Source organism: Giraffa tippelskirchi, chromosome 6 (assembly GCF_054371585.1).
Source record: "Giraffa tippelskirchi isolate mGirTip1 chromosome 6, T2T-mGirTip1v1.2.pri, whole genome shotgun sequence".
Lineage (NCBI taxonomy): Eukaryota > Metazoa > Chordata > Mammalia > Artiodactyla > Giraffidae > Giraffa > Giraffa tippelskirchi.
In genome coordinates, this window is record NC_137280.1 from 137,579,507 (window position 1) to 137,594,569 (window position 15,063).

Below are 15,063 nucleotides of genomic sequence, written 5' to 3' on the forward strand. Positions count from 1 at the left end.
ATATCCGCTGGATCATCGAAAAAGCAAGAGAGTTCCAGAAAAACATCTATTTCTGCTTTATTGACTATGCCAAAGCCTTTGACTGTGTGGATCACAATAAACTGTGGAAAATTCTGAAAGAGATGGGAATACCAGACCATCTGACCTGTCTCTTGAGAAACCTGTATGCAGGTCAGGAAGCAACAGTTAGAACTGGACATGGAACAACAGACTGGTTCCAAATAGGAAAAGGAGTACGTCAAGGCTGTATATTGTCACCCTGCTTATTTAACTTCTATGCAGAGTACATCATGAGAAACGCTGGGCTGGAAGAAACACAAGCTGGAATCAAGATTGCCGGGAGAAATATCAATAACCTCAGATATGCGGATGACACCACCCTTATGGCAGAAAGTGAAGAAGAACTAAAGAGCCTCTTGATGAAGGTGAAGGAGGAGAGTGAAAAAGTTGGCTTAAAGCTCAACGTTCAGAAAACTAAGATCATGGCATCTGGTCCCATCACTCCATGGGAAATAGATGGGGAAACAGTGGAAACAGTGTCAGACTTTACTTTTTTGGGCTCCAGAATCACTGCTGATAGTGACGGCAGCCATGAAATTAAAAGACGCTTACTCCTTGGAAGGAAGGTTATGGCCAACCTAGATAGCATGTTTAAAAGCAGAGACATTACTTTGCCAACAAAAGTCCGTCTAGTCAAGGCTATGGTTTTTCCAGTGGTCATGTATGGATGTGAGAGTTGGACGGTGAAGAAAGCTGAGCGCCGCAGAATTGATGCTTTTGAACTGTGGTGTTGGAGAAGACTCTTGAGAGTCCCTTGGACTGCAAGGAGATCCAATCAATCCATCCTAAAAGAGATCAATCCTGGGTGTTCATTGGAAGGTTTGATGTTGAAGCTGAAGCTCCAATACTTTGGCCACCTCTTGCGAAGGGTTGACTCATTGGAAAAGACCCTAATGCTGGGTAGGATTGGGGGCGGGAGGAGAAGGGGACGACAGAGGATGAGATGGTTGGATGGCATCACCGACTCGATGAACATGGGTTTGGGTGGACTCCGGGAGTTGGTGATGGACAGGGAGGCCTGGCGTGCTGCAATTCATGGGGTCGCAGAGAGTCGGACACGACTGAGCGACTGAACTGAACTGAACTGAGGAACAGAACAAAGCCAATGAGGCTGGGGAAGAGCCATGGCAGGAAAGATGGTACGAGATGAGATTAGAGGAGGGCCAGATGAAGTTGACCTGATCAAGGCATTTGGATTTTATTTTCTAAGTGTGACAGATTTAAGTGGGGTGGGGAACAACATGATCCTATTTACAGTTTTAAAAGGTCCCTCTGGCTATTGTGTGGGCGTAGGTTGTTCAAGAACAAGAGAAGGAACAAGGAAATGTGGTGCTAGTATATATTCAATAGTATCTAGAATGTTACCAGGGACTGTGGAGGGTGAGTGGGTTTGATGGACTGGAGGTGAGGGAAAGAGACAAGTCAGAACTGTCTACCTGGTGTTTGGTTTAAATAGCAGCGGGCACAATGGTGTTATTTCCTGAGATTAGGAAGATGGAGAAGAATAAGTACTTCATGTTCAGAAGGACAGGAGATTGATATTTAGGGGCTGTTAGCATCCACATATGAAAGTTATGGGCTTGGAGGAGATCATCTGTGGTAAGATGACAGACAGGGATAGGAAGAGGGCTGAAGCCTGAGCTCTGGACACAACAGAAACCTAAGATTAAGCAAAAAAGGAAGAGCCAGCAAAGGAGACTAAGCAGGACCAAACTGCAAAGTACACAGAGACCAAAGAAAGCATGGAGCCTAGAAGCTAAGCAGAATGTTTCCAGAAGAAATCATCATCATCACCACCCCATCATCACCACCACAAGCACCATCATCACGTCATCATCATCAACACATCAAGTCAACATCTTGAATCCTGCCGAATCTGTGCTAGATGCAAAACTTGACTTGCTCATCAAATTCTCACAATTCATGAGATGAAATTCAGGATCTCCATTTTCATTTATAGGGACTGAAACTTAGAGAGTGACCCAAAGAATCACTAAATATTAAAAAACGGACAGATTGATCTACATGCATTCTTTTGTGAATTATGGCCACGCTACACTCCTAAAGCTTATCTCAATGTAAAATAAGAGGAACATAAGACCGTTCCTCTTTGAAACACAGCTCGGCAAATTCTACAGGAAGAGTACTGGGCTCTTGTTGGAGCTTGTTGTTCAACCCCCAGTTTCTCACCCTGGGACTGAGCACAGGAGCCCAGACCCGCCCCCTCCTCTGGGGCTGGAACACAGTGGCCAGCAGCTGGGCAATTAACGTGACTCACTTCCACTCTACCAGGGAAGTGCTGAGTGATCTGCAGCTGGTGAAAATGGGATGCTTCGCCACTCGGGCATAGTGTCTTGGATGAAGGGGACTCATCAGTGGAATTGTTGCAGTTGGCCAGTTATTTACCCCAGTCTGGGAACCTCAAGGCCCGATATCAAGTGAGCCTCTCTCTGAACATAGCTCAGCCGAATAATTAGTCAAGATGGACCTTTATCTCTCAGTAATCTAGAAGAGGGCCATCCAAGTCCTTGCCTTCATGCTCCTGTTTCCATTACTTTTTAAAAATAGCCATTTGAAGCAGATGACCAAGGGAAATAGCTGGAGCTCAGTGACCTCTTGAGCTCAGCCAAATGAAGGCACACAGGAGGTGTCCCTTCTGTCTCCTTCCTCTTGGACAAAGCTTTTGAAATAAAGAAGAATGTCCATATCTAACTCCTTGTGACAGATGTCCTGGGCGGGGGGGAGATTGATGAGATCAGAAGCTGATTCCTGTTTAACGCCATTCCACTCCCTACACTGGCCCCTTGTATCTGCTTTCCTAAAGGCCCCTGGCCACAGCACCTGCTGCCCCATCTGCAACCAGGACATTGCTCCAAACACCGTCTGTACACCTCCATCCTGAAACACTCTCTACATTCCAGGCCCTGAGCTACAGGCTTCACTGGTACTTTTTTCTTTCTCATTACTAAGAATACCTTTAAGATGAGTACCTGCAATCCATTTTATGAGGAAACAAGCAGAAAGATATTTAATGACTTGCCCAATGTCATACAATCAATAAGTTAACAAGGCAGGACTATCCTGTCTTGTCTGGCCCCTGAGCCTATTCTCTTAAACAACGCCTTCACCCTTCTCCATGAGGATAGCACAAAAGTAACTGGCAAATGGATCACTGTAATACTTTATCTAGGTGTTGGTGAGTGGTACTGATAACTGGATGCATGCTCAGTCACTCAGTCAGGTCCAATGCTTTGTGACCGTATGGACTGTAGCCTGCCAGGCTCCTGTGCCTGCCAGGAGGTTGCCATTTCCTACTCCAGGGGAACTTCCAGACCCAGGGATCGAAACCTGAGTCTCTCGTGTGGCAGGCAGATTCTTTACCACTGCACCACCTGGGAAGCCTAATAACTGGATAGATAATTTAAAAAAAAAAGTCAAAATAGTATATTCACTTCAATCAAAGATCTCTGTGATTCAGAGTAAGACTGAGGGCAGAAGTCACCGAACTACAGGCCACAGGCTACATCCAGCCCACTGTTTTTGTGATGGAAGTTGTAATGGAATCCAGCCATGTGCACGTGTGTGCACATTTTCTGTGGCTGTTTTCACACTACACCAACAGGGATGAGGAATACAGCAGAGACTATAAGGTCTTCAAAGCCTGAAATATTTACTACCTGGCCTTTTACAGAAAAAAAAAAAAATTGCCCACTACCTCATCTAGAAAGACAAATCTAAGCTGTGAGATTAGAAATACACATTTAAAGGCCTGTGGTGAATCCGAATCCATGACCAAAAAGGAAATGTTAACTATCAGAACCCAAAGATGGTCCAGCCAGATCCTTACTGTCTTTCATTAGCACCAAGTTATGCATTTAATGGTATGCTTAGTGTCTCACTGACCAAAGGAAAAAAATGTCATTTTCCAGAGGAGTCCAGCATCTAGCGGGCAGCATCTGGCTCCCCAGGCCATGTCAGAATGCATTTACCCAGTGGGCAAGGACTGGCAATTGAGCATTTCTCTCTCTCACTGTCTCTGCCCCTATGGATCACCAAATCCTTATATGTCTTCACCTCTCCAGTCAGCCTGCTTCTCCCACTATCTATGTGCTCTGTTTTAGTTCAACCCATCATCATCAATATTAAAGAGTAAATACCATAAATAATCATAGTGACATCTTAAATCACCACCCCAGCATGGGTAGAATTTTAAGAGCAGAAAGATTGTGGTATAACAGGGATACAGAAAGGGCTACACAGTGCTCTGCTGGCAAAGGCAGGGAAGTTTACAGAGAAGGTGATACCCTACTCAGCTCCTTATCTCCAGCCCCCCTCCCTTCTACCACCTTAGCAGTCTCCTACTCATACTTCAAAACTCAGTATGAGTTTCTCCTCCGCTGGTAACTTTTCCCAACCTCCGCTTAGCAAGCACTTCTGTGTTCCCTTAGTATTGCTTTCTTACTTGTCACATGATCAAGATAAAGCTGTTTATTAAAATTTAAATTTAAATTATTTAAAATTACTGTTTATGATATTTATATAACATAGTGATAATGGCTTTACTGAGTGATCGCTATGCTCTAGACTCTGTGCTCCAAACACAGCACTCCACAGAGAATCAAGGTATCTGACTCCAAAGCCTATGTTTGCCCACCACTTCCTCATTTTCTTCCTGGAAGGAAGAGACTGTGGTGTATTCACTTTTATCTCCCCAGGCCCCATGCCCAACAGTACCTATCATATAAGCAATGCTTGTAAAATGAGTGAATAATCAGTATGGTATATGCTGTTCAAAAAGTTCCTGTCTCTTGGTGATCCAAACCCAAACCTAGGTACTCCTGTGAAGAGACTTGACAAATGTAATTAAAGTCCTAAGCCAGTTGACTTTAAGATTATCCAGGTGGACATCACCCAATCCAATAAGCCCTTTAAAAGCAGAGCATTTTCTCCAGAGCTAGAAGTCAGAAAAACTGGAAGAATTAAGGGATTTGCCACACTCTCACTTGCTTGAAGGTGGAGGGGGCAGATGATGAGGGATGCTGGCAGCTTCCAGGAGCTGAGACCAGCCCCTGATTGATAGCCAGCAAGGAAATGACGGCCTCATTCCCACAACCACAAGGAGATGAATTCTGCAAACAGCCAGTAAGCATGAAAGAAGACCCCAATCTCCAAACGAGAACCACAGCCCCAGCCAATATGTTGATTTCAGCCTGGTGAGACACTGAGTGGAGTCTAGACACCCTCACTCAGACTTCTGACCTACAGAACTAGGAGATCATCAGTGAGTTACTAAAGTTGTAGTGACTTGTTATTCAACAACAACAACAACAAATGCAAACAGTGGAGATGCAACAGTGGAAAATGCAAACAGTGGAAAAAATTCTGTGGAGATGATGGTGGCCAAACTGTTTTGTGTGGATTCCAAAGGTTCTGGGGAACATTACAAGAGGTGAACATTCCTGGGCATATATCCAGACAAAAATTTAATCCAAAAGATGCATGCAACACTATGTTCATAGCAGCACCATTCACAACAGCCAAGACAGGGAAACAACCTAAATGTCCATCTTCTTTATCCGTAAAGATAAAGACAATGGTACATATATGCAATGGAATACTACTCAGCCATCAAAATAACGAAATAATGCTATTTGCAGCAACATGGATGGACCTAGAGATTGTCATAATGAGTGAAGTAAGCCAGGCAGAGGAAGATAAATATCATATGATATCACTTATATGTAGTATCTAAAATTGGACACAAATGAACCTATATGAAACAGAAAAAGAATCAAGGACATAGAGAACAGGAATGTGGCTGCCAAGGGGGAAGGGGTTGGGGAAGGGATGGAGGGGGAAATTGGGGTTAGCAGATGTAAACTATTATACATAGGATGGATAAACAAGGTCCTACTAAATAGTATAGAGAACTATATTCAGTATCCTATGATAAACCACAATAGGAAAGAATATTAAAAAAGGATGAATATGTGCATAATTGAATCACTCTGTTGTATAGCAGAAATTTACATAATGTTGTAAATCATCTATACTTCAATCAGTCAATCAATCAAAATAGTCCCAAAGTAAAAAAAAAAAAAAAAAGTGGTGAGTGTTGTCCATGATCCAGCATCATGTTATTGAGGCTAAGTATGAACTGGGTGCTAGAGATTCCACGTGGCACAGAAGAGCTATAAGTTCCTTTACTCTCACAGAGAATGTGGTCGAGGGGTACAACTGACAGTCACTCATACAAATAGATATCAGACGTCAACTGTGATGTGAGTTGCATGGGGATCTGAAAGTCATAAGCTTGAATGCTGAAAGAGTGAGGACTAGGCTGAGGTCTGAAGGATGAATAGGGTTGATGCATTGATCACGGGAAAGAGCAGCATGTGCTAAGGGTGAGAGGCTTTTGAGTATGAAGGATCAAACAAATTTCTGTGTGACTGGAGTTACAGAATCCATGTGGTAATGGCAATGGTGAGAGAACCAAGGGCCAGACCACACGGGGCCACTGAGGAGATGAGTTTTATTCCAAGTGTAAGAAGAGAGCTTTGATGGGTTTTAAGCAATAAAGAAACAGGATGTAATCAATGTTTTTCAAAAGATCATGCAGGCTGCCTTGTGGAGAACTGATTAGGCAGAGGAGTGGGAAGATGGGGGGTGGGGAGTTGAATGAAAACAAGAAATCCAGTTCAAGTGCCCTAGTGATCATCCAGAATTGGAAAAAAAGCATCTTCTCACAACCCTGAATACCAGTATTCTCACCTGGAAAATCCCATGGACAGAGGAGCCTGGTAGGCTGCAGTCCATGGGGTCTCGAAGAGTCGGACATGACTGAGTGACTTCACTTTCACTTTTCACTTTCATGCATTGCAGAAGGAAATGGCAACCCACTCCAGTGTTCTTGCCTGGAGAATCCCAGGGACAGGGGAGCCTGGTGGGCTGCCGTCTATGGGGTCGCACAGAGTCGGACACAACTGAAGCGACTTAGCAGCAGCACACCTAGAACAGTGCTAGTGGTAAAGAATCCGCCTGCCAATGCAGGAGACATAAGAGATGCAGGTTCGATCCCTAGGTCATGAAGATCCCTTGGAGGAGAACATGGCAACCCAGTCCAGTTTCTTGCCTGGAGAAACCCATGGACAGAGGAGCCTGGCAGGCTACAGTCCATGGGGTCACAAAGAGTCTGACACAACTGAAGCGACTTAACACACAGCACAGAAGGTGAATAGAACACTGGACCAGTCATCAGAAGACTAGTTTGATGTGGAGTACCACTGCGTATGACTCCTCGGGCATTAGGAAAACGATTTGCCTCCATGTGTCTCATCTTGCCTAACTGTCCAATAGAATCCATGCATCCTGGCCTACCTACTAATGATTTCAAACCACACAATGTCAGAGATAGGCATGTGAGAGAAAGCAGTTGGTCCCATGTGATGCTTGGCCCTTCCTCTATCTGGTTTATTTTGTGTCCCTAGCACTTAGTACCCTGGGGAACCATGGGTAGGCACCAAGCACATCTCTATAAATGATTTATCACTTGAACATCTTCAGAAATGGGGAAACTCTCTTTCACCCTCAGAATAGCCACCGTTGCACTACACTCTCTATCAAAAATATCTTCCTCCTATTCAGACAGCATCTGGTTCCTGTAACTTCTGCCAAATGTGCCTAGATCAGGTCATGTAGCACAAGCCTCGCATCAGTCCTTTGGTGAACACACCTCTCCAAGTCTCTTCTTCCTGTACAGTCTCCCCTCTTCCTGCAGCTGTTCTTCAAAGGACATAGTTTTGTTGCACTCTCATGCTTTCACTCCTTTGAACAAGTCTCCTTTTATTTCCCTCTTCCTCTGAAGCATCTAGGACAGTGCTATCCATAGAACAAGCAATAAGTATTTGTTGGTTTTCTTGGGGTGAACACTGTCTGCCTGGAGTGAAAAAGAATCTCCCAGGAACCAAAACAAAGTGGAACAGACAGGAACATGGGAATAATACAGAGAGGGTTGACAAGGTCTCAACAATCAAGCCAGCCAGCAGGCCTGGGTGCTGCTCCTGGGTCAGTGTGACTTGGGACTCCTGAGTTTCCTTATCAGTAAAACTCAGTGGTTTGGACTAGTGATTGCTCTCAATGTTAAGCATGAGGTTCTAGTTAAGCATGGTCACCCCCGAGCTTGAGGCTGTCAGAGTACATGTTATAAAGGGATTATGGGTGCAGCGGCTTCGGGATGACACTTCCTTAACAAACTGAACAGGATGGAAGGAGTAATGGAATAACGTTGTCACTACCTGATTGAATCTGACTTGATGCCATGTCTGGCCACCACATAAAATCAGCCCATATAACATCAACATCATTGGTAATATCTTTGGGAAGCCCTGGACTTGAAATCTCCTAGCTAAATCCAAACAGTCACAGTAGAGCTCTTGGCTGGTCATGTTTCTCTTTACAGCTTTGGGAATAAGAGAGGAGAATAGGACAATAATCTCAAGGATGAATTTCTCATGTATGATTGTCATATTTGCCATTTTGATCCAAATTAGACTATCCTTTGTCTTTTATTTCAATCAAGTCGTCTTTCACCATGGTAAGGGGAGAACCGTGCCTGCACCCAACAGGGACATTCCCAAAGCGGCTGGACAGAACGCTGGTGGTGTCTTTTCTTCCTAAAATGTTCTCCCTTCCCTTCCTTCTAATCCATCATTTTGGTGGCCTTTGCCAGCCGGGAGGGTATTGGCTAAAAGGCAGTCTGAAAACATTTCTGGACATGATCAAATGTGTACAATGTGTGTGTAAATGCATTGCATTCATATATGTATGTTCATGCATTTGGCATATATGTAACTGCACATAACAGGATGTTTATACATGTTGGTGATTTCATGGGCAAGTGTTGACATAGCTTTCTGTTAGCATGTGTCTTGATGTGCATGCGTGTGTGACAGTGAGTGTGAAGATGTACCTGCAGAGCTGTCTCACCCCTGAATTGCAACCCCACAAGTCCTTATCCACGATATGGAATGAAAATGCACAGGAGGCTCTGACATTTGGATTCTCACACTCTGCTGACAGAAGAGAAGGGTGCAATAGGGCTTGACAGCTCTTCTGATGAGCTGCGGCTAGCCCTTGGCCCCTCCCACGTGTGTGTGTGCTAAGTCACTTCAGTCATATCTGACTTTTTGCAACCCTGTGGACTGTAGCCCGCCAGGCTCCTCTGTCCATGGGATTCTCCAGGCAAGACGAATGGAGTTGGTTGTCATTCCGTCTTCCAAGGGATGTTCCCAACCCAGGGACTGAACCCACATCTCTTATGTCTCCTGCATTAGCAGGTGGATTTTTTACCACTAGCGCCACCTGTCACACAGCCTTCTGTAATTGATGTCTGTGCTTCTGACATCTCTTCCTTTTGGCCTACAGGTCCTTGTCTGGCCGCATCGTGGGCGGCGTCTGGTGGTTCTTCACCTTGATCATCATCTCCTCCTACACAGCCAACCTGGCCGCCTTCCTGACAGTGGAGAGGATGGTGTCTCCCATCGAGAGTGCCGAGGACCTAGCAAAGCAAACAGAAATCGCTTACGGGACCCTAGAAGCAGGATCTACGAAGGAGTTCTTCAGGGTAGGGACATCCCTTGTCCAGGGGCACTCCCACAGAAGGGAATCAATACTGTCATTAAAATATCCCTCTCAGAGAGCATGAGATTACAGGCAACTGCTTAACTGAGTGTAAGCCAGGGACACTGAGAGCATTTCTCAGCTTTATACAGATCCCCCAAACACCCTCCATTTCTATAATCATGGAAACTTCAAAGCTCTTCCACTGAATTAGACTCCCTCAATACCCTAGTCTGTACCAAGTTCTTTGAGGACTGCAGAGTATATGATATACAATTCCCTTCCTGCTCCCACAGGCACCTTCAGTCTTGTTAGTAACTGATTAGAAACAGTTTTTTGTGTTTTTTTTAATCTCTGAAAAATCTAGCTTGTCGTCCCCATGGCAGCCGAGAGCTTCTTGGCAGCCCCAACCCAGAGTCACTCTGTCCTTCATCGACAGTTAATTAAGATGTGTGAAGGGCCGTGGGAGCTGCAGATGATAGAGAGATCCGAGAACCAACACCCCAAGCCTGTTTTCCCGTCCTCCCTGCCACTCACGCTGTCTTCGTGCTCCTGGAGATGAGATTTTCCTGATAGTTCACACCCAGCGACTGTGAGTGCAGCCTTGGTGCTGGGGGCACCGGGGTGAGGTGGAGGGGACATATTAATTTTCCGCATACTGTTGCCCAGAGCACTCTGCAGCTCTGCCTGTCTGCAGCCCCGCTCCCCACTGTGACCATCTTGTCAGGTCAAATTGCATCTTGCAATTGCCCTGCTGTGTGTTTTGTTGGTTCTGTGCCTGGAGGGTGATCTGAAAATCTGGGCACAGCTGATTTTTTCTATTTCTCAGTTTCCCATAAGAGAATATTCAATATACTGTAGATCCCATGATTGGTCAGGGGTATTTCTTTTCCTAATTTGAGATCCTCCCTCCTTTTTCTCCTTTTTTATCCCCCTTCCCAGGACATTGTTGCTTGAATGATGAATCTTTATGTAAAGAATCAAGTGTTTCAAATTAGCAAGGAACTGAAAGGTGACCATGCCCAAATTCCTCATGGAACAAATGGGGAAAGTTAGCAGTAGATAGAAGCCTGGAACCCAGGGCTCTTCACCCCCAGGCCAGTGTGCACACTGGTGCCCACTTATGAAACAAATCACCTAGTTTACTTGATTAAAGACTATCTTACAACTCCTTCTACCAATGCTTCACTAACATTCCCCGTAACTATCTCCACTCATTTTTACTTGAGAGCTAGAATTTTCCTGGGCCTAAATATCTTTAGAGATCAGCTGGCTCAAACAACAACCTAAATGTATGTCAGTATTTTGCCAACACCTATTGATATCAAGAAAATAATCCTGATATTTTGCATGAGGAATAATGCCATATTACATGTGTAAAGAAATCTGTAATCTATATATCAATTACTAGATTAGATAGGTTGCCTGACTCTAGTAGTAACTGTCTTTAAAAAATATAGTCCCTTTATATGGCTGAGTCCCTTTCGTGTCCACCTGAAACTATCACAACATTGTTAATTGCCTATCAATGCAGTTCAGTTCAGTCGTTCAGTCATGTCGAACTCTTTGCGACTCCATGAACCACAGCACACAGGCATCCCTGTCCATCACCAACTCCCAGAGTCCACCCAAACTCATATCCATCGAGTCAGTGACGCCATCCAACCATCTTATCCTCTGTCATCCCCTTCTCCTCCTGCCCTCAATCTTTCCCAGCATCAGGGTCTTTTGAAATGAGTCAGCTCTTCGCATCAAGTGGCCAAAATATTGGAGTTTCAGCTTCAACATTAGTCCTTCCAATGAACACCTAGGACTGATCTCCTTTAGGATGGACTGGTTGGATCTCCTTGCAGTCCAAGGGACTCTCAAGAGTCTTCTCCAACACCACAGTTCAAAAGTACCGATTCTTCAGCACTCAGCTTTCCTTATAGTCCAACTCTCACATCCATGCATGGCTACTGGAAAAACCACAGCCCTGACTAGATGGACCTTTGTTGACAAAGTAATGTCTCTGCTTTTTAATATGCTGTCTAGGTTGGCCATAACCTTCCTTCCAAGGAGTAAGCATCTTTTAATTTCATGGCTGCAATCACCATCTGCAGTGATTTTGGAGCCCATAAAAATGAAGTCAGCCACTGTTTCCACTGTTTCCCCATCTATTTGCCATGAAGTGATGGGACTGGATCCGATGATCTTAGTTCTCTGAATGTTGAGCTTTAAGCCAGCTTTTTCACTCCCCTCTCTCACTTTCATCAAGAGGCTCTTTAGTTCTTCTTCACTTTCTGCCATAAGGGTGGTGTCATCTGCATATCTGACATTACTGATATTTCTCCTGGCAATCTTGATTCCAGCTTGTGTTTCTTCCAGCCCAGCGTTTCTCATGATGTACTCTGCGTAGAAGTTAAATAAGCAGGGTGACAATATACAGCCTTGACGTACTCCTTTTCCTATTTGGAACCAGTCTGTTGTTCCATGTCCAGTTCTAACTGGTGCTTCCTGACCTGCATACAGGTTTCTCAAGAGGCAGGTCAGGTGGTCTGGTATTCCCATCTCTTTTTCAGAATTTTCCACAGTTTATTATGATCCACACAGTCAAAGGCTTTGGCATAGTCAATAAAGCAGAAATAGATGTTTTTCTGGAACTCTCTTGCTTTTTCGATGATCCAGCGGTTGTTGGCAATTTGATCTCTGGTTCCTCTGCCTTTTCTAAAACCAGCTTGAATGTCTGGAAGTTCACAGTTCACGTATTGCTGAAGGCTGGCTTGGAGAATTTAATTGCCTATATTACAATACAAAATAAAAAGTTTAAAAATATAGTCCCTTATATGTTTTTAGGGTTTCCCAGGTGCTCAGCGGTAAAGAATCCACCTACCAATGCAAGAGACGTGGGTTCAATCCCTGGGTGGGGAAGATGCTCTGGAGGAGGAAAGGGCAATCCACTCCAGTATTCTTGCCTGGGAAATTCCATAGACAGAGGAGTCTGATGGGCTGAAGTCCATGGGGTCACAAAGATTCTGACACGGCTAAGCACACATGCACACATACATACACACACACACATACACACACGAACATAAGTGTTTAACACTTGTCCATTTACAAAGCATTTTCAAAAGCCAGACATCAGTAGCCCTAAAATACATCTATTTAATACCTGCCAGTGAAGGGATGCTTTTTGGGAATAACATCACACAGGACAGTGCTGATTTGTCGTCCTGGATTATGGACCCTGACCAAGAGCCTGCTAGATGAAAGGTTAGATTCTGTGAAGGACCCACAGAAGGGAAGATGTCCCCCATGCCCAGGCAGTGCCCACAAACTTGAGACCTGTGCCCAAGTGTGAATGGCTCTCAATTCTTAACAGTCTAGCCTGGATATCCAGTGAGTGACCGGACTATGTGTCCTAGAGGAGTATCAATCCTCACAACATTCCTTCTAAAGTGAGGGCCACACAGGCCATACAGATGAATTACATGGGGAGCTTCTGAAAAAGATTGATTCTAGGCCCCACCCCAGACCCGCTTAATCAAAATCTCTAGGTTTAGAGCCTGGGTGCTGCATATTTACAGTCTCCATACACGATTCTGGTGCCCACTAGAGTTTGAGAACTATTGTCCTTGGAGCCAGGATAGTCTCAGAATACACACTACTTGTTCTGACCTGTGAGATAATGAGTGGAATGTGGCTGGAGAGAACCAGCATCTCCAGGGGAGTGAACAAACGAGGTGAAGTCACAAAGGAAGGAAGGTCTAAAATGAGTTCAGGCGGAAAGCAGCTTAGCTGGGTGTTAGAGGCTTTTGAAATGTTAGCAGAAGACCATATCAAGTCCCAAGTTATTAACTTTATCAGACAACAAATTACATTCTGAGAACAGTCTTGCAATATGAGGTGACTGTAACTTGGCACCTATGATCTAAAAATCCTTTATTGTTGTCTTTTAATGATGAACTCAGATTCCAACTGTAGTCAGCTCTCCACTTCTTCAGGACTGTGTAAATATGACCTTATTGAACAATAGATAGGTCCTTTGATGTCTTTAAGAGTCAGACAGAACCCTAGTTTCTTAACTCTTCCCATGTTTAAGAGGAATCTAACTACTTAGAAGTAATTAAAAGATTCTGAGTTCTCCTATTCATTCTGTATTTGCAAGATATTTGTACTGTGGAGCCTACTGGTACTAATTAGAGCCTCTTATTTTGCAATCACTCATAATTTGTTTCTTCCTGAGCTAATCTCGCTCATGAATGTGTGATCAAGCCACATTCAGCTCTTCATTAGTGTGTGTGCGCCGACCTCCATGCCAAGCGCAGCCCGTGCTTCATCCCAGCTTTGTTCTGTCCCCGGACAGAGGTCTAAAATCGCCGTGTTTGAGAAGATGTGGACGTACATGAAGTCAGCAGAGCCATCCGTGTTTGTGCGGACCACAGAGGAGGGTATGATCCGAGTAAGGAAATCCAAAGGCAAATATGCCTACCTTCTAGAATCCACCATGAATGAGTACATTGAGCAGCGGAAACCCTGTGACACCATGAAGGTGGGAGGTAACTTGGATTCCAAAGGCTATGGCATTGCGACGCCCAAGGGGTCCGCCCTGAGGTAAGTAGCCAAGATTTGCTTCCTCGGTACTCCCTCTCCCCTCCCTGCCTCAGAAAGGAAGTTGCCGGGTCTGCCACATGGCTCCAGTGCCACACGGGAACTGTCGAGAGGTCTCTTCTTGGATACCTGTGGGCCTGGGAGATTCTAGCCACCTGCAATCTTCAGCCCGGAGGTTGGAAATTGACCCGGGGGCCTCAGCTTGCTCTGACTGTCTCTGCCGTGTGTTCCCTCTCCATGCCTCGTCTCACCCCTCCCAATGTTCAACACTGATGAACCTTGTGTTTCTATTGTGTGACTTGCAACATGCCACCCTTTACCAGACACCTCCACATCCAACTAGGCCACAAACAGTGTTCTCCAGCAACCTGGATTCTTTGACAGAAGGTGGTTTGTAATGTTTGTCTCCAAAGAAACAAACATGTGGTCCAAATGAAAAATCAAGTCATTTGAGTCCTAAGAGTCTAGCCATGGAAACTGAAATGACACCAATTGAGTGTCGGCACCCATTCTGTCCTAGATGCTGATTTCTTGAGCAAGAAATAGGTAGTTCAGGAAAGAAGCAAAGAAGACTTTATTTTCACATTAAAAGCCTCTGGTATGCATTCCAAAGAGTTATGGCAGAGTCTTATAGAACTAAAGTCAGAAGGCCTAGATTTAACTTTGAGATTTACTAATGACTGTCTTACAAAAGGTAAGATATATCATCTCCCCAACCTTCAGAATCCTCATCTATAAAGAGAGGATAATCACCTAATCCTTTCCTAGGTTTAAAGTGGTTTTAGGTTCAAA

The 15,063-nt window shown here is 44.6% G+C and overlaps 2 protein-coding genes across 6 annotated transcripts in view; one reads left to right on the forward strand and one right to left on the reverse strand.

Moving 5' to 3' along the window:
- The window catches only part of LOC145508725 (uncharacterized), a 617,339-nt gene that overhangs the window by 413,853 nt on the left and 188,423 nt on the right, over positions 1-15,063 (reverse strand). The gene's annotated exons all lie outside the window — the stretch shown is intronic.
- Positions 1-15,063, forward strand: part of GRIA1 (glutamate ionotropic receptor AMPA type subunit 1) — a 337,441-nt gene that overhangs the window by 282,480 nt on the left and 39,898 nt on the right. For all 4 annotated transcript variants that reach the window (XM_081495905.1, XM_081495904.1, XM_081495906.1 and 1 more), the window contains 2 exons: positions 9,484-9,682; positions 14,027-14,274. In XM_081495905.1, the coding sequence (XP_081352031.1) occupies positions 9,484-9,682; positions 14,027-14,274 (447 nt within the window). The remainder of the gene's footprint in view (positions 1-9,483; positions 9,683-14,026; positions 14,275-15,063) is intronic.